General features: G+C 41.4%; 2 protein-coding genes across 2 annotated transcripts; one reads left to right on the forward strand and one right to left on the reverse strand.

The window, feature by feature from the left end:
• The first annotated feature begins 872 nt into the window (after window positions 1-872).
• On the forward strand, window positions 873-5,735 carry LOC138607702 (diencephalon/mesencephalon homeobox protein 1-A-like). Its single transcript, XM_069680344.1, has 5 exons — window positions 873-1,063; window positions 3,021-3,188; window positions 3,370-3,548; window positions 3,755-4,202; window positions 4,368-5,735. Exons 2-5 carry the CDS (start codon window positions 3,035-3,037, stop codon window positions 4,784-4,786), a joined length of 1,200 nt encoding a protein of 399 aa, XP_069536445.1. The 5' UTR covers window positions 873-1,063; window positions 3,021-3,034; the 3' UTR covers window positions 4,787-5,735.
• Window positions 5,736-13,299: 7,564 nt separating this feature from the next.
• On the reverse strand, window positions 13,300-22,905 carry faah (fatty acid amide hydrolase). Its single transcript, XM_069680037.1, has 15 exons — window positions 22,541-22,905; window positions 21,698-21,811; window positions 21,389-21,529; window positions 21,077-21,210; window positions 20,727-20,933; window positions 20,608-20,648; window positions 20,399-20,523; window positions 19,129-19,254; window positions 18,919-19,016; window positions 17,715-17,814; window positions 17,511-17,554; window positions 17,372-17,411; window positions 16,447-16,555; window positions 15,984-16,129; window positions 13,300-14,154 (listed from the first exon to the last, which is right to left on the reverse strand). The coding sequence occupies exons 1-15, from the start codon at window positions 22,751-22,753 to the stop codon at window positions 14,032-14,034; spliced, it is 1,761 nt and encodes a 586-aa protein (XP_069536138.1). The 5' UTR covers window positions 22,754-22,905; the 3' UTR covers window positions 13,300-14,031.
• Window positions 22,906-23,386: the final 481 nt, after the last annotated feature.

Consider the following 23,386-nt stretch of genomic DNA (forward strand, 5'->3'; position numbering starts at 1 on the left):
CATTACTTTCCATTTGCATATCATTTAATTAAACCTGCGTTACACACCTTTTAAGGCTGAATTCAAGCATTTTGTGAGTTGGAGTTTACTTAGCCTAAAAGCTCACAGTTTTTTATTGATACTGGTGATCTGCTTAAATTTATGTTTTTATCTTTACTTTAGTTTTATGATATTATATAAACTTTATCAGTCCAAAAAATATTATCAAACATAAAAATGACCATTTTGGTGTTTATCTGCTATCTAATAGCAATTTTAACCTACGGCCATTAAAAGAAGGTAGGCTACACAGGTATCTATTAGTTAGTATTTTTTCTTACAAAGCAAGAAAGAAAAAAGAAAATACACATAAGTGCAGGGTGCTGTTTGAACTCAGCTTTAGCTCTTTTTTAGTAACACATTTTCAATTTAACCCTGAGATAAAAATAAGAAAAATATCATCATTAGTGTCACATAATGAAATATAAGCATACATCTATGCACAGTTTATGATATAAAGTATAAAAGCTTTTGCCATTCAGATTAAACTTCTTCAGCGTCAATCTACGTCCGCATTAAAAAGAAAAAATAGGCCCTATCAGTTCCAAAAATTCTAAAAGAAACAGAATAATAACTGTCAATTTTGGCCGGAAAAATATTATAAGGTAAAAAAGATACAAAAAAGGAGAGCAGTAAACTCGGCACCTCGGATGCAGAGAAACCCTGTATGAGGTGCAGAGTAATGTGGAGGAGGAGGGCAGAGGAGGAACGCGCCGTGATTGGCACAGAGAAGGAGCGTGTGCGCGGCCCGGTGACCCCACCCGGAGCGCTTTAAAGGCCGAGAGATGGCAGCTCAGCATCCTCCCACATCCACACACAGAGCGAGAGAGAGAGAGAGAGAGGAGAGCCGGAGGACGGAGCGGAGCACATCGGGATGTTTTCAGGATATCAAAATAAAAGAAAACAATTTAATTAAATGATAAAAATGAACATTCGCGTGGGGACTTTGGAGAAGAAGATTTAAAGGGACAATATTCGGCATTAAGTGGAGATATTGCGCTTCAGATACGCGGAGAGGAGAGAGGTAAGAAGTTTGGGAATACAAGTTGGACCACTTATGATAATCGCATTTCTGATATGTTGCCGCAAAAGTTGTCCTATTTAAAACTATAAAATTGCTTTACGGGTCTTTTTACGTGTTTTTTTTTGTGAGTTTTTTTATTATGGAATTTTGTTGTCTTTAAAACTCCTCGAAGTCTTGGAAAAAGTGTCAAGTGTTTCAAAAGCGTAGTCCGTCGAGCATCCGAGGACAAAACCAGAAAGCGAGCCTACAGAAAACAATGCGAACATTTTTTTGCTCAAGTTAATCGATTAAATGTTCAGCCCGAGTAATCAGTTTAAAGTAGACCTATCAGCTTTCACAGACTTTTACAAATAGCCTATTTTATTTTTTGTAGGCTGCATTTAAACACAATTTATTAACATGTTTAGGAAGTTCCTTTTTAGCTGTTTTTGTTTAACAAGACAGTTTTTAATTGACTAAAGGTTAATTATCCCAACATGTGACTGCTGCTGAACTGACGCCATGCATCCAGAGGCCCCGAGGCAGTCTTTAGTAACTGCTGTATAACTCATAAATTCACGGCAGTTAGCATAATGAGGCTTAAAGCAGAGCCCGAGGCTGCGGGACATTGTCCCAAACAGGAGCGTAATGTTGAATTTTTAAGCTGCAGATTTAAAAAAAGAACAGATTACATGAATGCAGCCAGAGGCTGATTTAGCGAAATAATGCAATGAAACAGACGCTTGAAAAAATAATGTTATTGCATTAGTCACACGATTTGAACACGCACAGTAATTCACACACTCTGGCCCATCTTTCACGTGTCAGGCCTGATGATAAATGAATAGCCTTGTAGCCTATAGTTGGAGCCTATTTGCACACACATTAGACAGGAGCCACGCGGGGATCCAGAGCATATTTCACCGGAGACCTGTCACACATCTCCGCGAGCCTGCAGGCGTCAGAATGTGACCTGCAGGGACCCGCAGAAGATTGAAATAAACGGCGAGTCAAACTCTGAGGGAGCAGAGTGAATGTGTTGTCGGACCTGCTGTCAGTCCAGCCTGCGGAGATTTAACAGCAAAATATATATAGGCTATATATTTTTCAATTAAAAACTCTACCAACTGTAAATGTTATTTGATTGTAAGTAGTGCACTGTTACTTTTAAAATGTTTCGACCTATTTTCTTACGTTTGAACGGCATATTTTCTGCTTTTTAATAGCCTGATCAATATATTATAATATTTTTATTAGGCATACATAGTATTATTATTTATTAATAGATTTACGGGCGGATTTATTTTCCCCTGATACGAGAATGTAAATGTTTTTACAACGAAGGGCCGCAAAATAACGTCATAATGGACAAAAAATAGACAGGAGAAAAATAAGTTTACTTTCAAGTGTTGTCGTAGACTGTTACATTTTATTTAAGTAAATAAATTGCTTGATATAGCCTACAGTTTATTTTACATAAATGAATAAGGCCTACTTGCAAATTATTTGAATCAGCTTACTTTCCTACAAATCTTTAATCACTAAAAATCATCTAAAAAAAAAACTCAACTAATTTCTAGAATAATTTACGTTTTTCTTAAAGTTTGAATTGATTGGCAACAACAAAAATTCCTTTTTTATACCAAGATATTTTATCTTTTCTTTAATATTGCTACAAGGAAAACCCTCCGTATGAAAAAAATAACAGATTATTAAAATGTTCACACTTGATCTAACAACACAGATTTTTTAAATGTAATTTCTTATCTGCTCGATTATTCTTCAATCAACGGAAGTAATTATTCACATTTGGGGCGCAGTCTTTGCCTGTGGGCTTTTTCACCTGTTGCCGTCCGGCTTAAACAAACACTGTAATAAAAAGCAGTAAAGTTTTTGCCCTTTTAAAAGCGATACAACAATAATCCAGACTTGTTTAGCGTTCAGGCCTTGAACTCACAGTATCTTCTCCTCTCTGCAGACAGCTCGACGGCCATGCAGCACTACGGGGTGAACGGCTACTCGCTGCACGCCATGAACTCACTGAGCGCCATGTACAACCTCCACCAGCAGGCGGCGCAGCAAGCCCAGCACGCGCCTGACTACAGGCCCTCAGTGCACGCGCTCACTCTAGCAGAGAGACTGGCTGGTAAGAATCTGTTGCCCATATTTTTGTTCAGTGCTTCACTTTCATCCCTCATCTTTGAAGACATTCATCTCTAATAAGCAACAACTATTTAAACTTTGTTTTCAACTCTGGGTGACCTTTGACCTGTTCTTTAATTAAACTGGTCCTGTTTTCTTGTTTCTCAACGGCTGTACATTTCAAGACATTATCCTTGAGGCCCGTTATGGCTCCCAGCACCGAAAGCAGCGGCGCAGTCGGACAGCCTTCACCGCCCAGCAGCTGGAGGCCCTGGAGAAAACTTTCCAGAAGACCCACTACCCCGATGTGGTGATGCGGGAACGTCTGGCCATGTGCACCAACCTGCCTGAAGCACGCGTTCAGGTAAATCACCTGTTGCACCCCAAGATGCTTCCTTTAAGGCCTCAAATGTTAACTTTAAGGCCATTGAGTGTCATTTAAAGTGACAAAGGACAGGCAAGGTGCTGAAAATTGTAGAGACAGGGTAGTCATACGCTGTAGCTTAAAGTTTTCCACCGTTAAATTACTCTGTACTGAAGCAATTATTCATCTATTTAACCATCAATCAGGTCTGGTTCAAGAACCGCCGGGCCAAGTTTCGTAAGAAGCAGCGCAGCCTGCAGAAGGAGCAGCTCCAGAAACAGAAAGAGGCATCCGGAGCTACAGAGGGCTCCACAGAGGAATCCAAGACTGACCTCACCTCTACCAACACCAACACCAACACCCAGGTTCCTGAGGTCCGCACTCCTCCCCCTCCCTCCTCCTCTTCCTCCTGTCACTCAGAGACAGAGAGGCTGGCAGCTGCACGTCCGCAGCCTGGAGAGATGAGCGTGGAAGTCAACGTCACCTCCCCTGAGCCATCGGACAGCGAGTCAGCAGCGGAGGATAACGCTGACAGGGAGGAGGACGAAATGAGAGGGGAGACGAGGGTGAAGATCAGAGAGGAGACGCAGGCGGAGGGGGGAGCGCAGCCGGGGAGCAGCTCCCCATCCTGCAAACGACTGAGCCCCACATCAGGTAAAAAATATCCCCGTCTTAAAAGGCTGCTACTTCTTTTATGTTTATGTTCCCACATTGAGTTTAATACTCAGGAATCTAATGACAGATAAACTTGATTGGTACCTAAATGCTAAAAAAAAGCAAACTATACTAAAGTCCACCTCCTCTCTTCCTGTCCCTCAGAATCTCCCCTGGGCTCGCCCACCTTGCCCTCCTCCAGCAGCGCGAGCAGTGGATTGGCCCAAAGCAACTCTTACGCTTCGTCCCCTCTCAGCCTCTTCCGCCTGCAGGAGCAGTTTCGGCAGCACATGGCCGCCACCAACAACCTGGTGCACTACCCGTCCTTTGAAATGAGCACGCCGCCCTCTCTGCCCTACCTGGGGATGAACGTCAACATGCCGTCCCCACTGAGCTCGCTGCCGTGTCAGTCGTACTACCAGACCCTGTCGCAGGCCCAGCAGGTGTGGAGCAGCCCGCTGCTGCAGACCGCGCCGGGCAGCCTCCCTGGAAGCCTCAACAGCAAGACCACCAGCATCGAGAACCTCCGTCTGAGGGCCAAACAGCATGCAGCCTCTCTGGGATTGGACACACTCCCCAACTGAAGCTCGGGCTGCTCTCTTCAAGTTCGTCCTCTTTTCAGGGCCGTATCATGACTTATGGGTCCTGTCGACAGGAGGTAGCTCTTGGGCCCCTCTCACTTTCCTCCTGTCCTCAATACTGTCAGCAAATATGTGTATCCAACCAAAGCTCTCTAAAAACTCCCAAACTATCCCAGATATAAATGTAAGCTTTGGTCTCCACCCAAGTGGCTGACAGGAAGATACTTCAGAAAGTCTCTAAGTCCTAAACTTTAAATCTAGAGCGACAAACAGAAGAAGTTTTTTGGCACACACGATGACCTCAAAATATGTTTTAGCTATAGGAACATTCCCTCAGTTTGGGTCGCTGGGTTCGCAACACCTTTCCTCGTTTTCCTTTCATTCATCATAAAAGCATGCTGCTCACCGTGAACATGAAGAACATCTCTGCTGGATGGACAAAAACAAAAAATACAACATCTTAAAAGGACTTGATGAAAAAAGTTACCACTGGACTGTAATTGTGGCTGAACAGTTTACCTTTTTGGCCGATGGATCTTCGTTTGTTCTCTCGCTATGATTTCAGCCTCCTGTGTGAAGTCCGGGCAGGAAGTCTTGAAAATCTGAGCTGGCAGTCATTCAAGCACAGATCCCATATTAAAACACTCTATATTAAACCCCTGAACGTGAACTATGCATGCAGGCACCCATCCGAAGCATGGCTTACAGCCGCACTACCAAGAGTAAAGTCGAGTCCGATCTGATTTAAGAAATAAAGCTCAGATGCCTCGTTATAATCCCTCGGCCAGATGTATTTCTTTGTAGATGACACATTACTCTATTTGTTTAAAGTAACGGCACTCAGCTCAGCTTTCAACAATCCATTGAGCGTTGTAAATACCCGTCAGTATTCACCTCCATCTGCCTGGCTAAAGAGTAACTCCATGTCTCCTTTTGTGTGAAGAAACTGAGAGGAAATTTATTTTGGAATTTCGGCTTTAAGCGAAAGGACCTACGGCAGAAGCGAGCCGCGGAGAAGGCACAGTGAAGAATACCATGAACCCAGGCGACACTTTGTTCAATCGGGTGCCGGACTGAACTCAGAGTCATCACTTTTTTTGAAGAAGAAGAAGAAAGACGCACAGGCCCATTCTCTATGTACTATATGACTGTAGATTGAAAAAGTGTATTTCTCAATTGTTTAAAATGTGAGTAATTTATCTGTTTAATGCAAAGGAATAAATTGCACATAAGAATGACTCGTGTTCTCAGTGTGGTCGGTTCAGAATACTCTCGTGCAGATTGCCTTATTTGGCCTTGAGCTCTGTTTTATGAACTTCACATTTCACACACATTTAGAACATTGGTGATGAAGGGTGAAGAAAGAAAGTCTTTTTCTAAATGGCAGTTTTGTTTTTCCAGTTTTTGGGGGGGGATTTTTGACTCTTTGGACCTTTGATAGCTAAAAGGTGAGCCCGAAGACCATACAAGCCATCAGTGTAGTAAATAGGGGTGGGAATGGCAGGGTAACTCACGATATGATACATGGCCCATGCTAACGATAACAGGGACTTTAAGCAGCGACGGTTGAAGGGACGGCTACAGCATAAAAGAAAAATAAAGTTCCACGTTGCGCACTTCCTGTCATTGTAGCCCAGCTGTCTACTACGGGAGAAAGACTGGTTTGCCGTAGTACAACGTCATAGTATTCTTTATCGTATTTGACACTGTCATTTCGTTTATATCCGAATTTACCTTTAGTTGTTGCATAGATTATTAAAGATACCTGCTAATTTGACCATTTTCCCTGTTTGTTATCCACGTCATCCATTGCCAGATCAAATTGTTGCTTAGTGACATTAGATTTCTACCACTATGGCAACAAGTTGGAATGCCGTCCCTCAACCGTCACTGCTTAAAGTCCCCAGTATCACGATACAGCGATTCTGCGATAATTGATACATTGCAAGACATTCATATAATGATACATCACGATGATTAGGGGCAATACAAAATGCCCCGAGATAGGCGAAGTGCAGAATTAATGTATTACTCACTGCAAGTGGGTGTCAGTTTCACAGATTTGGAAACAAATTGAGATAAACGATGCGTGAAAGTGGCAGGGACATCTGTTTAGAGTGCTTCATTTTTTTTAATTAAAATATCGACATTTGGCGGCAGCGATACGATAATTGTATCACACCCGTCGGGACGACAATATATTGCGATATCTATGTTTTTTCCCAACCTTACTAGTAAACTAGGAAAAATCAGAAGGCAGGATATCGAACACAAACAAACAACAAACTCCTAAGTTTCTCAAGTGAGATGAAGTTCGCAAGGAGACCGGGATTCTGTTCTGAATCTATCCTGCTCCTCTGTGGATCGCTATACTTCCCCGCAGAGTGACTGACAGACATCTGATCGTAATAAAACAGTTTTCACTTCCTTCAAATCTTTAGATTAAAAATCTAAGTTTGGTTAACATGCTCCACTGAAGACACCTTGATGAAGCGTACATAATGCAGACACAGGAGGTCTACCATCCTGGATGCTGAGGTTTACACGCCACATAGGGGAGAAGCTGCCACTTGTTCACCCAGTGCAGAATAACTAATCCTAAATGAAATGACTGAAGCACAGTGTCAGGCTCTAAAGAGCCTCCAATCCACATCCCACCCACCTACCCTTCACTCTCCCTCTGCACCCCCCCTCCCCCCACCCTGTCAGCCGAGGTTTGGCTGCACCGAAACAGAACGCTTTGCCATAAGAAGATTACCTTTGGTTGGGATATCGATGGATTAAGTAAGAATAGAATGAGATAAAATAGGACTGAAAGGGTTCCTGGAGTCAGCAAAGTTCAGACACCTGTTTTTTTCCTGGTCCGTTCCCACTTTCTCGCTCAATGACCGTAAAGATTATATCACTGTCGGACTGTAGAAAGGGAGGTGAGAGGGGTGGGTGGTTAAGGAGGGGGCAGGTTACAGTATATGGAAATAATTTAAGGGCAAATTCTTACGAACGCGCTTTTGCTTTTTTCAGGCCTGCTCTCTAAATTAGTGGTCAATTTGTCTGGGTTAAGTGTGTTCTTAAAGATCATGTTGGTATAAGTTAAAGGGAATGCTGTGTTTGTGTATGCGTGTGTGTGTGAGAGAGAGAGAGTGTGTGTGAGTGTGTCAATGGCAGCTAAGCCGCTGAAGGTTTCCAGGAGCTCTTTGATGTGTATCTGGGCAATGCGCTATTAGAGGGATTTTCCTAGTTGACAGCTCAGAGAATGTGTGGAGGAATTGCGATGCCAGCGGGCTAAAAGAATGCTGGAAACAGGATTAGGATCATATTCTGGCAGCTCCTGTCACTTCATCAATGGGCTAAGGTTTCCTCAGTGACAGCCCTCCTTCTCTGCCCAGCTAAAACCTTTAGTGGGACCATAAAAGGGGTGAGAGAGGGGAAAAAACAATGATTGAATGGTGTGCTATGATTTCTGTGCTGGGTTTGCACTGAGTGCTTTGTGTTGGGAGGTCTGAGGGGGGCGGCGTTGATTTGGAAGGAGGGGTAGGTCTTGGGGAAGAGAAAAAAGGGGGCTGTTTTTTTTGGAAGGGGGGGTGACTGTGGTCTTTCTTGGAAGTTTTACACCCAAATCCCCATGGCAGAGCATGTGGAGGGGTTTACACTGATGCTAGCGGACAGGGACAGCAGTTTGGTGTCCCTCAGGGGAGGACAGCAGCAGGTGGGGAGGGGAGGGAGAAAGCCACTTCCTACATCAGGATCCAGTTTGGTTCATATGAGCATCATCTAATTAGATATGCCTCGTTTGCCTGATACAATGTCGACTCTCTGTTGTCACAGATTTATTAAGTTGAATTATTCTCCTGTTAATCTATATATTGTCATTAATTGTCAACAAATCCCATTAAAAGAGCAAAAATCATAATTAATTGATCTTAAGTATTTGTTGCACAGCTAAAGCCTGGGTCAGTGTAGTTTTCTCTCTCACACACACACACACACACTGTAGTCCAATAACATATCAGCAAGCCTAACAGTAACAGAGATCCTACCATATAAACGGTCCTGCTGCCACATATACTCAGGACTTAAGATGTATTCGTCTGCTGTTGATAATAGTAAAAAACTTATTTAGCCTTTATTAAAAAATGAAATGTATCTCTTCTGTAGGAACAAGTGGTCCAGGACCTGATGGGGGGACGTAGGAAAGTGCTCAGAGAATGACAAAAATATAGAATATTGCTAGCATTATACTTTAAATATCTGGGTCCATGTAAAATAACTTTAATACTAAAAATAGATTCTTCATTCCACATATGGGAGCTAGCTATTTTCCATCTGCAGGCCATAGGCAGGTAATCCCAATGACAACCCAACAGTGTAATGTACATTAAAGGAGCAATTCGCCCCTGGAAAAAGCCACTGTCAGTCAAAGCTGGTGTTCTCTGTAATCGATAGAAGCAATAATATTTGAAATTGGCGCCACAGCTGTGGAGAAAGTTGTACAAACAGCTCGTGGTTTCGCCTATTCTACATTCCTACAACACCCAGCATGCATTGCGCCCCTCCCTCTGAAAGGAATGGCCCAGCGAGAGACGCTGGATTGAAATACTACCGTTTAGCTGCAGGAAATGGCTCAGAACGGTACAGAATCAGAAATAGTACATTTCAAACCTGACGATTTTGAACGAGACATGACATCGGAGGCGGGCGTCCTAGATTGAGGAAGTGTAGCGGATGCGGATAGCGTCCTCCAAAGGCACAGAGCGAAGTTGCATTTTTTCCTACCATAATGGCATTAGCTCCCCATAATCACATGATGGGACAGAGGTTGAAAATCGGCGAAGTGGCCCTTTAATGAATTACATGAATTCATGACATGTAAAAGATTTTCATTTTTTTCATTTCAAGGTTGAAGTTCAAATAAATATACAAATGATGGAAATGTTGTGTTAGTGAAACATTTCAGGTGATAAATTCACAAAATCAAATGTGAAGGAAAATTCTAAATGCAGTTAAAACTCATCTTTAATCAGCCGTCAAGCTGACCTGATCGTTGGGACTATATCTTTGTTCATACACGTACCGTCTTCTCCTGTAGCTCTTTGGATCAGCTTCTTTCAACATGTCACTCCATGTAGTCAGGTGAGTCATTTCTGCTCTAAGCCGAATACTTTGAGGGGATTTTGAGATGCACCTTCTGTAGCTGGGCCTGAGGTTGGTTTTCAGACTGGTTCTTGCCTGGGCTTATAGGGTGGTCTCTGCCATGCATCTTGGACCAGCTGTTTCCATGCTGCCACCAAAACCCCTTCCACAGAGAGTGTAACTCCACACTTTGCTCACCCATGTGAAACAATACTTTCACAATACCGCAGGAGTTTGATTGTTGGCGACAAGTTATATAATGCCAGGAATTACAGACTAGCATGCAAATGCTAAATCCTTCTCTCTTTCTCCTGAGAAGTGGATGAGACGGACTATATCTGCAGGCTTCACTCCGGCTCCCCAGCTTTGTGCAACAGAGACGCTCTCCTTTCTCCCCCTGACTTGGGTGATAATCCTGACACGCACTGTCTGCATTTTTTACTGTACGTGTTTAAGCGCATTTGCAGAGCATTTATCTCTCCAATGTAAACCAATTTGGCTATAAGGGCCTTGGGCCAAGCAAGGCGCTGGAGGGAAGAAAGGAAAACTCAAACCTAGCAGATGTGCAGAGAAGGGAGGATGGGAGAGCTGGCGAGGACGCGGGGGTTGATGAACAACTGAATGCAGCAAAAAGGGGGAAGCGGAACCGTACGGGAGAAAGAGTGTCCCTTGTCCGAAGGGTAAGCTTTTGAAACTTGGGATAGGGGCCTTTAAAGCCGATAGAACGTGGATCACTGAATTGTTGAGTCACAGAATCTGAGAAAATCATACGGAGCTCCCGGTTAATCCTGTCATAGTGAAATCGGTGGGCATATTTCGGGGATCCCAGCCCCTTCTGAAGAAATTTGGAGCCTGCTGTATTGACAGAGCTGCTGTTTGATACCGCCTATACACCTGTATCAGCTGTCTGTTAATCTGCCTTCCCCTCCTCCCTCTCGTCCTCCGCAGCACGTCGCCTCTGCTGGTAGTAACGGCTGATGAAATGGACCAAAGAACTAAAAGCTGCCAATCTTGCTGCTTCTTGATGTCTCCTGTAAGTGGCTCCGGCTGCAGTCTGAACTTGTCCCTTTGATCATCTGAAAGGCAGGAGCCCTGCTGTGTCAAACATTATTACCTGCAATACTGTGGAGCCATAAAGACTATGGGCTCCTTGGTCCCTGAAATGGGACATTAAGACAGAATCATCCGAGTTTAGTTGGGGCGATATCAAGGTGTTTTATTTGCTGGCACACAGGCAGGGTCTGAATGTGTTTGGATGGCTTTTAAAGTACCTGATCTTATAGCCTAAGGTTCCTGTAAATGAGGTGTTTGCTGCTCTTATCAATGAGACGTTACATGAGAAGCGCACCTTGGCCCGTCAGGGCTGTTGGACGCTTCGGTGGTTTGATTACAACGGGCTGAGCTTTGGCCTCGACATCAAACTTCTCAAACTCTTTCATTAAACTCACTTTTCATGAACTTCCTGATTTTTAATCCTGCATCAATATAATTTTTGGCATCATGACGACATTTAAAACATTTCCTTACAGATACTGATGACACTGGAAAGGCTTTAAATTGCTTTACAAAAGTCAGTGATGTTAATTATAGAGATCCACTAGCATACTTTCAAAAGAGGAAATCCATGTTGAATCCCAGATAGACATTCAATTCTTTAGTTAGCTTTAGCATTTTCGTAATTTAAGAAGATTTAATGTGGCTATAACAAATACGAAGAACATTCAACTGTGGTTAAATTGCTGCACCTTGCTAGACGTCCTTGCCACTGAAGCAGATGATGCAATGGGTTTAAAAAATCATTACCTATGCATGTTTATGCACAAATGCAACCAGCAAAAACACACAAAAATCTAAAAATCCAACTAGGAATTTAGACATTTTCGATATGGAAAATTGACACATTGTTTTCATTATCTTCTTAATGAGGTTTACTTAAAAGGCCTTGTTCTGAGGGAGATATAAAAAGCTCCTTAAAGTCCTACAAAAGGAGATTCTGGGTTCATTTTTTTACTGTACAACCATCAAGAAACTGTTTGAATAAGAAACTGTGTTAGCTTAAATTTCACAGAATGATTTTGCTTCCTGCAATTGGTTAATTATTCATATCTTGAGTAGCATTAGGATTTAAATATTTTTTATTAAATGGAAAACTCTTTGTGTTCCCATAGTGGACTTATCCTCATCTGCAGTCCTTTGCTGGAAAGCGGTCCAGAACTGCAGATTCTCACATTTCTTACAGTCTGACACATTCAATAATATTGGTTTAAAAAGTTTACGTCTATGTTGTTAATGATAGTTTTGACCTGATGAGATAATTTAGGGATTCAACTGCATTTGGAGTTGTTTTAAATCTGGGTATATTTTTACAGTTCTATATTTAGAAGAATAAACTTAAACACCATCATTTGTGCTTGAATCATCTTTGATTTTTGTGCCTCAATAAATGTTGAAATTGATTTTAATGTGTATTTTAAACACCACTGCCTAATAGTAATTGGTAAATGTATTTAAGTCCCACATTCAAAGGCTGACTTTGTGCGTGTGTATTTGTCATTGCTTCTGTTTCCGATCCTGAGGGATTTATGAACAATGTCAAGCTCCCTCTGAAGACCTGAGTCTCTTCACTGCCTCTTAAAGCTTAATGCTCCCTGACTGAGTGGCACAGCGAGACCCACACACTCTCTCTCTATGTGCCACAGATAATGCTAAGAACAACCTCTCAATTCAAGCTCTCCTCCTCGCCTAATGTGCCCTCCTTCCTCAACCGCACGCACGCGGCCATTTCCATTCAATGAGACCGCAGTGCAAACGTGGGAGATTGTAATGGAAAACGCTAACATTGTTCCTAATGGTTTCCCATCCCAGGAGAGTTTTAAAACATATGTAAATTTATGTAAACCCAACAGAAACACATATTTACAATAGCACAGGGTAATCACAATATGACGACATGGCGCGCTGGCCTTGTAGATGGAGGCGCCATGTGTCATTAGTCTCCTTTATCTCGTTTCGGTTTCCTGTTATGGCATCAGCGCAACAATCACTCACAATAGGAATAAAAAATGAACTGCGCTCATCTGAGGCCCCGTGATGGAGAGGGAGAGGTGGTGGATAACCAAGAAGGCAAAATTAGGTGGATGGCTTGAAGCTGCACCGCACGTTCCTAAACTTTACAAAGTCAGCTCATCAAATATTCAACAACAAGAAAGGCTGAACTGTACCGGGTGTAAAGCTGTAAATATTGAATTTAAAATTGTAAACCACGAAATGTATCACCATTATATTATATATACACAATATATATGACTCTTAACATTCGTAAAAAGTAATCATTTCAACTTTAAAAAGAAACACCAGCAGTTTGAGTTATCAGTTACTTTGTTTTATTCTTAGACAAGAAATCAGAGTAAGTTGTCGGATCTTTAAAGACACAAACGTGATCAAGGAAACAATATTCATTTTTAAAATTTTGGCAAGTCATAACTTTCAATATTTTTTGTACATGAGGTTATGGTGCCTCTTTGCCTGAGGAGTGAATTTAATTTCTTCTAGCCTTCCTGCCTTAGAAGAAACTGAAGAATTGAATTGATCATTAAAATTTTTCTCAGTGTCAGTTTGTTTGATGATCAATAAAAGCAGAAAATAATATTTAAGTGGAATACAAATAATTTAAATGTTTAAATCTTGGAGGTTTGTAAACTTACATGTTAAAATAAATACAAAAATGGAGTAAACCGTTTCAATCAGTAAATATGAAGATAACTGTTAAACACTAAATCTTTATTATGTCTTCAATATGGCTCTAAAAGGCCACTGCATTGCACAGAAAGTTCAAGTGTAAAATAATAAAACTCATATTAAATATTTTCAATTAATTACCTTTTCTAGAACAATATTCATCATATGATGTTAACTTCTCGTACCTCATGTAGTTATAATTTGATTTACAGTAGTTTTTTAATTTGCGCAGTAATATCACTGTATTAGAGCACTTTCATTATGTCAGGGGCTGGCTCAGTGTTTGTGCTTTTACATTCACTTTTGTTTTTTCTCGTTTAATCAAAGCAAATGAAACCTGAAACCCCTAACATAGCAGGCCCACCTGTGGCCTCCAGGCCTCACTGCCTGCTCTGTTTGACCAGCTGTTCCACCTCCTTCATGAAGCGCAGGCAGAGCTCATCCTGCCACGGCAGGGCGACACACTGCACCGCCACGGGCAGACCCTCGGCTCCAGACACAGCCTGCACAGAAACACAGCATCCAGTCACTCAACAGCTGTCAACCAGGACCACCACAGTCTTCTGCCTCCCCCTGCTGACCAACTGTGGAATTACTGTTTCATGAGAGAGTGTGGGTTGAATAAATGGAAGAAAAGTACAGGGGCAGCACACCCTACTAGAGTCAAGAAGGCGATAGGCTTGTTAGTACCAGGGATGGATTCCTGAACAGGCCTATTACTGTAAAACTCGGTGTATAAGACACACTTTAAATACTTCACTACATCACCGGTAACTAGCAGGATTGCAAACTTGACATGATGTAAACAAATGGTAGGCTGAAATTTGTGTGTGTTTTGAATGTGTCAAAATAAATTGTAATAGTGTTGAAATAACTTGTATACACATTTTTATCAATAAATAGCTACAGAAACCTTTTCCCCTCTGGGATAGCCCCAAAAAAAGACATCTAAGTCTTAAAATAAAAAGTCTTATATTCAGGTGCACCTTGAGCTGTTGTTGTAATTACAGGTTTAAAGCTCTGGACCAAAGCCTCTGTTTTAAGTGACTATAAAACTCTTGTTAGAAAGTCAATAATAAAAAATCTCAGGAGATGCTGAAGGACTTCAAAGTGACACAAAACAGCCACAAAGGCAAGTAAAGCGACCACACAGAGACACAGAGGGACTACAAAACAAGACAAAATGGTAAATGGATAACAAACTTTGATTCTTAAAACATTTTTACTCATTTAGCAAATGAGAATTCATAAGAATTCCCTTCCATGCATAAATGCACTCACTCGTCATACAGCTGACATGATTAATAATGAATGGTTTGTGTTGTGGGCGAGACAAAACAGGCTAAGTGAAGATGCCAGATGGACCAAAGAAGATTGTGATTTGCAGTTTTTGTTTTTACAATGTTAATTAAATAAATTAATCAAGAAATGAATCAGCTGATCAATTTAAATGATTATAAGCAGCAGCACTAAGCCAAAGAAAAGGGTGAATATAAATAAGTTGTTAGAAAAATTGCCTTCAATATGCAGTATAAGAATCAAACAGCAATGGCCAGTGGAGATGTGGAGATGCTTCATGCCCTTTGCTGCCCTCTTGTGGTCAACAAATGCTCTATACAAGTAGTTGTGTTTTATAATAATAAATTAAAAGTGAGTTTTATTTTGTACAGAAGCGTAAAATGCACTATGCTTTACGAGTCAGTCCAGTCCTCTGAATGTAGTGTGGTGTCCACTGACTGTACAGTCTATTGTTGTGTCTCAGTGATCAGCTCTTTGATCAGTACTGCACCAGAGGCATTCTGGTTCTACTTCCATCATCATGGAAAAAACCACGTGTTCAATTTTTTAAAACACTTAACGTGTTGTGGATGCAGTCTGATGAGTCCCCTACGCTAAATAAATCTGATGCATGAAAATATAATAAAGCTGTGTTCAATTATCAGTGAAATACCTAATGCAATAATTAAACGGTGCAATATTCTGGCATTTTTACTGCATCTATTCAAGACATTCAACTGGTATTTATACTATTCTTGCATTTTAATACATTTCTCAGTGTTGCTCTTATTTAAACCGTTATATATCGCAGTTTGATGCTAATATTTTTAATGATGATTGAGGCAGCCTAAGTGAGACACTACGCTTCCTTACATACATGCTTTGTTTCTTTTTTACTGGGTGGCAGCAATATGCTTCCCTTATTTTGCTCCCTGTAAATACAAATTAAAGGGAATTATGGACACAACCAATGGACACATATGAACCATTAGTCTTTATTTGGGCGGTATAGTTTAACATCTTTGGATTCACCTCTCTGTGACATGTTTCCTACCTCTTTGAAGCTCTTGTCCCAGTGGTCCTGATAAATGCCCTTGAAGTGCTTCAGTTCCTCCTCATCCTCAGCTGTCACCGTGGAAACGGGAACAGTCCCGGCAGGAAAGTTGAGGAGATTGAAGAGTATTGTGTAACTGCAAACGTCTGGAAGGACAGAAAACAGGGACAGGCTTTTTACTGTGTACATCAGTAATATCAGTGCTGTGCAGTAATACTCAATATGATGATGATGCTCTGATCAAACATAGATAAAAGGGTTTTTTTGGTAAGGAACAAAGTTGGACAATATATATAATATTAAGGCCAAAGTGCCATACTTTTAGCAACTATTTAGGGAGTCTGCAACAACTTCACAGGAGTAAGACATATGCCACATTCTGAACAGATGGCTATTATATCTCATTCCTCTCCATCATCCACTTTCAGACATTACATACACATAAGTGTTAAGGGTACCGTACGGGTATTCCGGCAGCAGTATAAGAAGTTGAAGGCTGGTCCAATCACAGGATACAGCAGCACGTCTATGTCGTATCGTCTCCAATCTTCTATGGCTTCACTCATGTAGTCCTAATGGGAAACACAAGAGAATTCACTGCACCCTGTGGCATTCATTCAAACATAAGCATCATTAGCTGACAGCTAAAGGCCAGTTCAGACCAAAGATTCCAAATGAGATGAGCTGGATCTTGCAAATACTTTCAAAGCGACTGTCTACATGCTCTAAAACCAGCCTGTTTACACCAATGCCTTGTTGCGACAGTGTCTGCTTCTGTATGTACCCTGGAATAAGCATATGTCATAGAGCTGCAGGTCTGCTCGTCTGTTTGACAAAATGGAAAGGCTGAGCAAGACAAATATCGGTACCTTTCCCCAGGCTTGTGTGGAGGTGTTTACATGTTTATCTTTGCTTTAGGATGTAACAGCTGTGAACAATCATAATCTAATTTTGGTGGGAAAGGGGTCTCGCTGCCTTCTACATTTAGTCCCCTGATTGCTTGACCATGGCTGCTCTCCATGGAGATAAGGGGCCAACTTTGATAGGTGCATTTACAAACACCAACAGACAATTCCAAATCATTTTACCTTAAAAAGGTTTGAGTCATGCAGTCACAGCTGTTACTAAAACAAACTGATGAGATGATCCTCTCTTTCCTTCATCCAAAACACTTCAATTTCAAAGGCAAAAGTCTCTTATTTGATGTTTCAACAGTTTGTACCTGACTTGACCATCTTTTGTTACAAGTTGTACCTTACATTCTACAACCACAAACTGGTGAATTGACAAGCTAATTCGCAGGCTAAGCTATCGGTCTGAGCGTTGAAACTCATCCCTGCAAGTTTCAGAAACATATTTGTTTGTTGAATCTTGGGCCTCGACAGTACCTCAACAGCTACATGCTGCTTCCACAGATTTTGAACAGATCTAAAAATAAGGCAGAGAAAGAGTCAAGTTAGTTTTGGCGATTGCATTCAATGTATGAGAAATTACATTGCAAGCTGTAAACTTGAAAATTACTCTCACCCAACGCCACAGAGACTATTGAGCATGGCAGAACTACGAGGAGACTGCAAAAGATAAGCAAGACATGAAACACACTTAAAGTATCAAATCACACACAGTAACAGTAATGTTAAATAAAGGTCATTTTCAAACCGATATGAGAGGACGATAACAATGTCATGAGTCTATCTTTATGCTTGTGTGTTATAGACAGACAGAACTCACCAGTGGCTTGAGGAGGAATGACAAGACTTTCCTCAACCACACAGGGGTATATATAGGGAAAGCCTGTGCTCTGATAGTAGGGTCCACAGGGCTCCCATCCCTACAACACAAACAATGAGGGATCATTGAAACACAACAGAACAATCTGTTTAAAGAAACTGCTTAATGATTTTTTTGTAATAGTTAGGGATAATTACGTTTCAGTGGGGCTGTGCTAAATGCTAAAGTCACCATGCATACATATCAGTGACTGTATATACAGATGGACGACACGTCTCCATCTGCTCTCATTGGGCCTCATTCACTAATATCTGCGCAGAAATGTTCTTACTCTCCGCAAAAAATAAGTACTTGCGCAAAATCACCGTCGGATTTATGAAACGTGCGTACCGGCCAATTTTGTTCTCACCACCGTGCGTATGTTAGTAAATCAGAACCATTCTAAATTGACAGGCGCGTGTCCGCGATCTGCAATCAGCATACTGCCACGCCTCTATTTCTCTATATAAGGACATCTGTTTGGTGCCACATGAAGAGAGCGGTGTTACGGAGAAGCTGAAAGAACGTGAAAGATGGCCTCAAAAGGAAAAAGGAAAATTTCACATCAGCAGAAATAGAAACAATTGTAACAAAAGTGTTACATTTCAATATGAACATTTTCATATGGTCTACTCTATTGTAAACTTAATAAACTAACTCAACTGCTATAATTGAAGATTTTAATTATATGACAATAAATTATGAGGATGACACGGCATTTACGTTTGGTCCATACATAAATAAAGTAAATTCAATTATTGTTGTCTATTAAAGATTTTTTTTTCAATTAATGAAGTTTTAATATAGAATGCATTTAGTTAAAAGGGTGTGTTAACATTTCCTAGGACATTTCTTTCATCATTTGTGCGTACGCATGGTCTGAGGGAGTTCTACATTTGTTCGCAGAGTACAAAGAAATTTAGTTAAGAACAAATTGATGAATCCCAGATTTGTGCGTCAAACGTGCGTACGCACAGTTCGAGCACAGATTCGTGCGTACGCACTGTTCGTAAATGAGGCCCATTGTATGTAACTGATGCCAAAATAGCCCCCGTGACGGGCGCTGCCATCTTGTTTAAATACACATTTGTTCAGATAAATTGGGTTATTGAGAATGACTACACTGATTGAATGATTGGCATCTTAAAAGGGAACTTCAACTCACAGTTTTTGCCTCATGCTGATAGTTCCGTCTGCTGCAACACCCTTCACAATCAGTTCATAGAAAATGTGGCTGATCTTCAGAGGACTGTAGGGCACCAACTGCAATGAGAGGGGGGAAAAAAGTATGGTCATTGAAAACATACAGCTCGTGTCACATATTAAGTGTATTACATAGTTTGTGTAAGTGTGCCTGTGAGTGGTGTGGTCTTACAGTGTGCCCTGCTTGCTCTAACAAGGCTTTGATCTCTCTGACACCACGGGCCATGCTTGGAGACGGTTGTGAAAAGCCATCGTTCTCTAGGTACCCAATCCTCAGTGGTTTGGAGCTCTGGTATATCTGAGGACAAGACAAATAGATTAGTTCGGTAAATTGTCCTGGTTACGGACAGTGTGTCCAAAACAATAGTGCTTACTTATCAGAGGGCCAGCTCCAGGATTCTTTAGAACCATCACAATAAATCCATACAAATATATTTATCATGGTCCCTTGCCTCACTCTTCTGGGATGGCTTTCTACAGCAACCTGTCATCAGGGATTTGTTCCCATTACCAACATAAGCATAAGTCAGAGTGTTTAATGAAGTTGGTTGATGATGTTACAGTATGTCTCAAAGTGTTTAAGAATTACTGAGACCAGCAAATGTTCCTTTACTCAAACTTGAATCATTTCTGCATGCACCTAGCTTTGTGCATACGGGCATGGTAATATTCTTCTATGCTGTAACAATACCCTCTGACAAAAGGGACATGCACTTATTTGCATGGGTACATGGGAAGATTGTGTTTTGTACAGAGGGTTAATATATACCTCGGGCTAACAGTCTGTTAGCTTAGCTTAGTAGACTTAAAGCATTTAGGCCTGCTCTATCCATAGGTAACAAAATCCACCTACCAGCAATCTAAAGCTTAGATGTTAAAAATTAACCGGTTTGTCTTGTTTGTGCAAAATCTGAATCTGAAACCCTTCACCCTTGAATGGCGTTAGGAAAGTAGTTTCAGCCACCTGCAAATGGTGGTAGAATTGAAAAGTGGCTGGTAGGTTTCACAATCAAAATAAAGATTCGCTTTTAAGAGGCAGATGAATTTGAATTTTTTCTGACACTGACAGGCGGTAGACAGTAGTAGTAGGGACTTGGCTTGGGAACCAGAGGGTGGCCGGTTCAAGTCCAGGTACAGTCCAAGCATGGACATTGGGGATGGTAGCTGGAGAGGTGCCGTGTCATTTCCTGGGTACTGTTGAGGTGCCCACTGCTCGGGGCGCATGTCCATGTGCAGCCACCTCACTCTAACATTATTTGTTACATGTTTGCAATAATACCCTCAGGATTAATAAAGAATATCTTCTTCTGCAAAGGCCCTTCCAGGCTATGAGCACAGACTCCAGGAACTGACAGCAATGTAATAGAGTGAAACATAAACCCAATCCCTATCCCCTTAAACTGTTGAATGTCACACTTCTTTTGGGGAGGGGGGGGGCACACCTGATCATTAAAAGGTACGGGTGGAACAGTGGGATCCAAGTGAAACATGTGGTCGCTCAGCAGTGCTTGCATACACAGAGCCAGACTGTCCACATCCCTGGCCATAGGTCCAGAAGTTGCCAGCACTTTAATAAGAAACATTGAAAAAGTTAGCAAATTTTTCATATGACACGTCACAAATCGGTGGTCATAAAACAAATGTAACTTACCTGATTTTTGCCCTCCATAAATGGGAGTTACACCCTGTGTACTAAGACACAACACACAAAGCAAAGAGTCATAACTGAACAATGATCATTCAAAACCTGAGCCAAGTGGAAACACTCACCTAAGCCGACCTGCTGTTGGCTTAAAGCCACAGATTCCACAGAACGAAGCAGGAACACGGATACTTCCCCCTATATCACTGCCTATACCAAGCACGGAGCCTCCTCCCCCGATGAGAGCCCCCTCCCCACCAGATGAACCTCCAGAGGTCTTCTGGAGGTTGTGGGGGTTCAAGGTCTGCCCATAGATGGGGTTACAGCAGTCATAACTGATGAGGCAATAAAAGAAAACGCAGATAAACAACGAGCTTGTGCTTTGTGTTGGACAAATACAATTACATGAGTGCACACAGTATTGTGCATTGTGTGACAACCGTGTTAAAGTTCAACTTTGTGATTGAGAATAATTTACTTTAACAAGCCTTGGGGCAAATTGGTTTTCACAAAGGGAATAGCTCCTTGTCTCTTCAGAACTTCAACAAGCACACTGTCCTTTGTGGCAGGCTGGTCCAAGTTAGAGACCACCCCACAGGAGGAGTCATAATTCTTGTGTTGTAAAATGAAAAAAGGCAAAGAGATCAGTGTTAGATAAAGCACATCAAAGACATAAACTGCTGTATTGAATGCCAGAATAGTTTTACAGGGTAATACAATATTGGAAACCGATTGTGTGCGATTGCCATCCTGTAATTATGATGTGGTAATACATAACTAAAAGACATACCTTGCAATCAATGTTTTCTTTGATGCTGACGGGAACGCCATACAAAAGACCTGTCTTGTTGGAGGCAACAGTTTTCAGCTGGTCAAAACTCTCCAATAAGACCCCAGTGCAGCAGTTCAGCTTTTTGTTTACATCCAGAGTCTGTGGGTAAAGAAAAAACAAGATAAACAGGTTCATATTTAAGCAAAGTCTTCTAAGACTTAGATGTAGATAAAAATGTTCTTGGTATTACACTGCTATGATGGACCGTGCTTATTTTCCTCTATTGGTATGTAATGTAAATGAGCTGTGTAGTATTGGGAATTTGACCTTTTCCATGTAAGAGTAAAACACGTCCTCAGGAGTCAGGGAGCCTTCCTGCAGTTGCTTTGTCAACTCAGACAGGGAGAGCGTCAAGATAAGTTCAGAGTCGGTCATGGGATGCTAGAAGACACACCCAAACACACACACTTAACATAATGTTGTTCATATAGGAGTTCAAACACTTATCAATCATCATCACTTTTCAAATGTAGCAAGACATTCTTTACAGATGACAAACAGAATCACTCTTGTGACAAACTATTATTTTGATTCTAAACTGATCTGCTGATTTCTCTACACTAATTAATTAATCATCTTGTCCATAAAAGGTCCAAAATAGTCTATAAATAACATGAACAATGAAAAAGTATTTTCATTTCAGTACTTCAGTAAGTATTTTTTCACACAATTGGTGTGTCAACATCTGATTGGTTTGGTCAGCAATTGTACCATAAGCTACTACCTAAGCCTTCATCCATTACTTTTAGTTACCCTAACTATTACAGATGTTTATAAATGACTCTCAGCTGACGTTAGTTATTTCAACCGTTTGTCCACTACTTATCCATGACTTTTAGCTAACTATTTCCACCATTTATCCATGACTTTTAGCTAACTACTTCAGCCATTTATCCATTACTTTAGCTAACCATTTCAAACATTAATCATCATTAGCTTTTAGCTAATCAAATAAACTGTAAACGTACGTCGTTAATATGGTTACTACGTAGCTAACATAAATCATTTAAGCCGCTTGATCCATCGGTTTGAGCCATAACACTAACTATTAGCTAACAACTGACTTTCTCTCCAAACAGCCAAGCCCTGCCCTCAGATCTCATCTCTCACCGACTCCTTGTACTGGAGCACAGCCTGTTCTGCCCGCTGCAGGCTCTCTTCCCTCCGTGCTCTTGCTCTCCGAATCTTTTCCTTCGTCTTCAAGTGGCTGCTGAACTTCCGCACCAGCACCACCAGAGCTCCCACACCACAGGCAGCACCGGTTACAAGTGCAGCTGTGCGGTATTGAGGCTCCACTTGCTGAAGTATCTGTTTAAAATCCATTGCTCCTCCGGTTGTCCTCTTGCTCACACAAGCACAAACGTGATAGGCTAAATCGGCAAACACAAGCAGACTGTTGTTAAAACTCCTTTGGCAATCCTTAAGTAGATTAGTGGGCGCGGTTAATTACATAAATGCAGATCAGCCGAGTAGCTCCTCCACAATGACACAGCCGGCTAGCATGCTTTTGCTGAGCAGTGCGATTTGCCAGCTAGAGGGCGCCACTGCTGCATCAGTTATTTTTCCCCGAATGATCAATTTTTTGACAAAAAAAATCAAACGAATATACTCCACTCTCCTCAGTTGCCTGACCAGTAAACGCAGGATGTTTATTTGTTTCATAAGTCACTTCTAAACATTTACGCCTAAGAACTTAAGTATATTATTTTTTCAATTGGTGGCTGTGTCAGTAAAGTGTCACATGCTGTTCGAGATAAGGTCACGTCATGTCAAGCGCACAACAGTGCTTGAGCTTGATGACTCAGTTAAATGTGAGTAACCGATGTTTCGGCTCTAGGACCGCCCAGCAAGAAGGAATGCGGGAGGTGTGTCCATACAAAGACAAAATAACATTTCACTTTCTTCAAAAAGCATGGACAGACTTTTTACATAGGCCAAATACATGGCAGAAAAACA

Source organism: Semicossyphus pulcher, unplaced genomic scaffold (genome assembly GCF_022749685.1).
Source record: "Semicossyphus pulcher isolate SPU_LCO1_2020_fin unplaced genomic scaffold, fSemPul1.0.p SCAF_4, whole genome shotgun sequence".
Lineage (NCBI taxonomy): Eukaryota > Metazoa > Chordata > Actinopteri > Labriformes > Labridae > Semicossyphus > Semicossyphus pulcher.

Bases quoted from the DNA above. Each gene is read 5' to 3' on its own strand.
- LOC138607702 (XM_069680344.1), top strand. From the start codon at position 3,035: ATGCAGCACTACGGGGTGAACGGCTACTCGCTGCACGCCATGAACTCA. The intron at 3,189-3,369 runs GTAAGAATCTGT...GTACATTTCAAG, and splicing joins TCTAGCAGAGAGACTGGCTG to ACATTATCCTTGAGGCCCGT. The intron at 3,549-3,754 runs GTAAATCACCTG...ACCATCAATCAG, and splicing joins TGCCTGAAGCACGCGTTCAG to GTCTGGTTCAAGAACCGCCG.
- faah (XM_069680037.1), bottom strand. From the start codon at position 22,753: ATGGATTTTAAACAGATACTTCAGCAAGTGGAGCCTCAATACCGCACA. The intron at 16,556-17,371 runs GTACTGTCGAGG...GTTTCCCATTAG, and splicing joins AGCAGCATGTAGCTGTTGAG to GACTACATGAGTGAAGCCAT. The intron at 14,155-15,983 runs GTAGGAAACATG...GTTTCTGTGCAG, and splicing joins GGGACAAGAGCTTCAAAGAG to GCTGTGTCTGGAGCCGAGGG.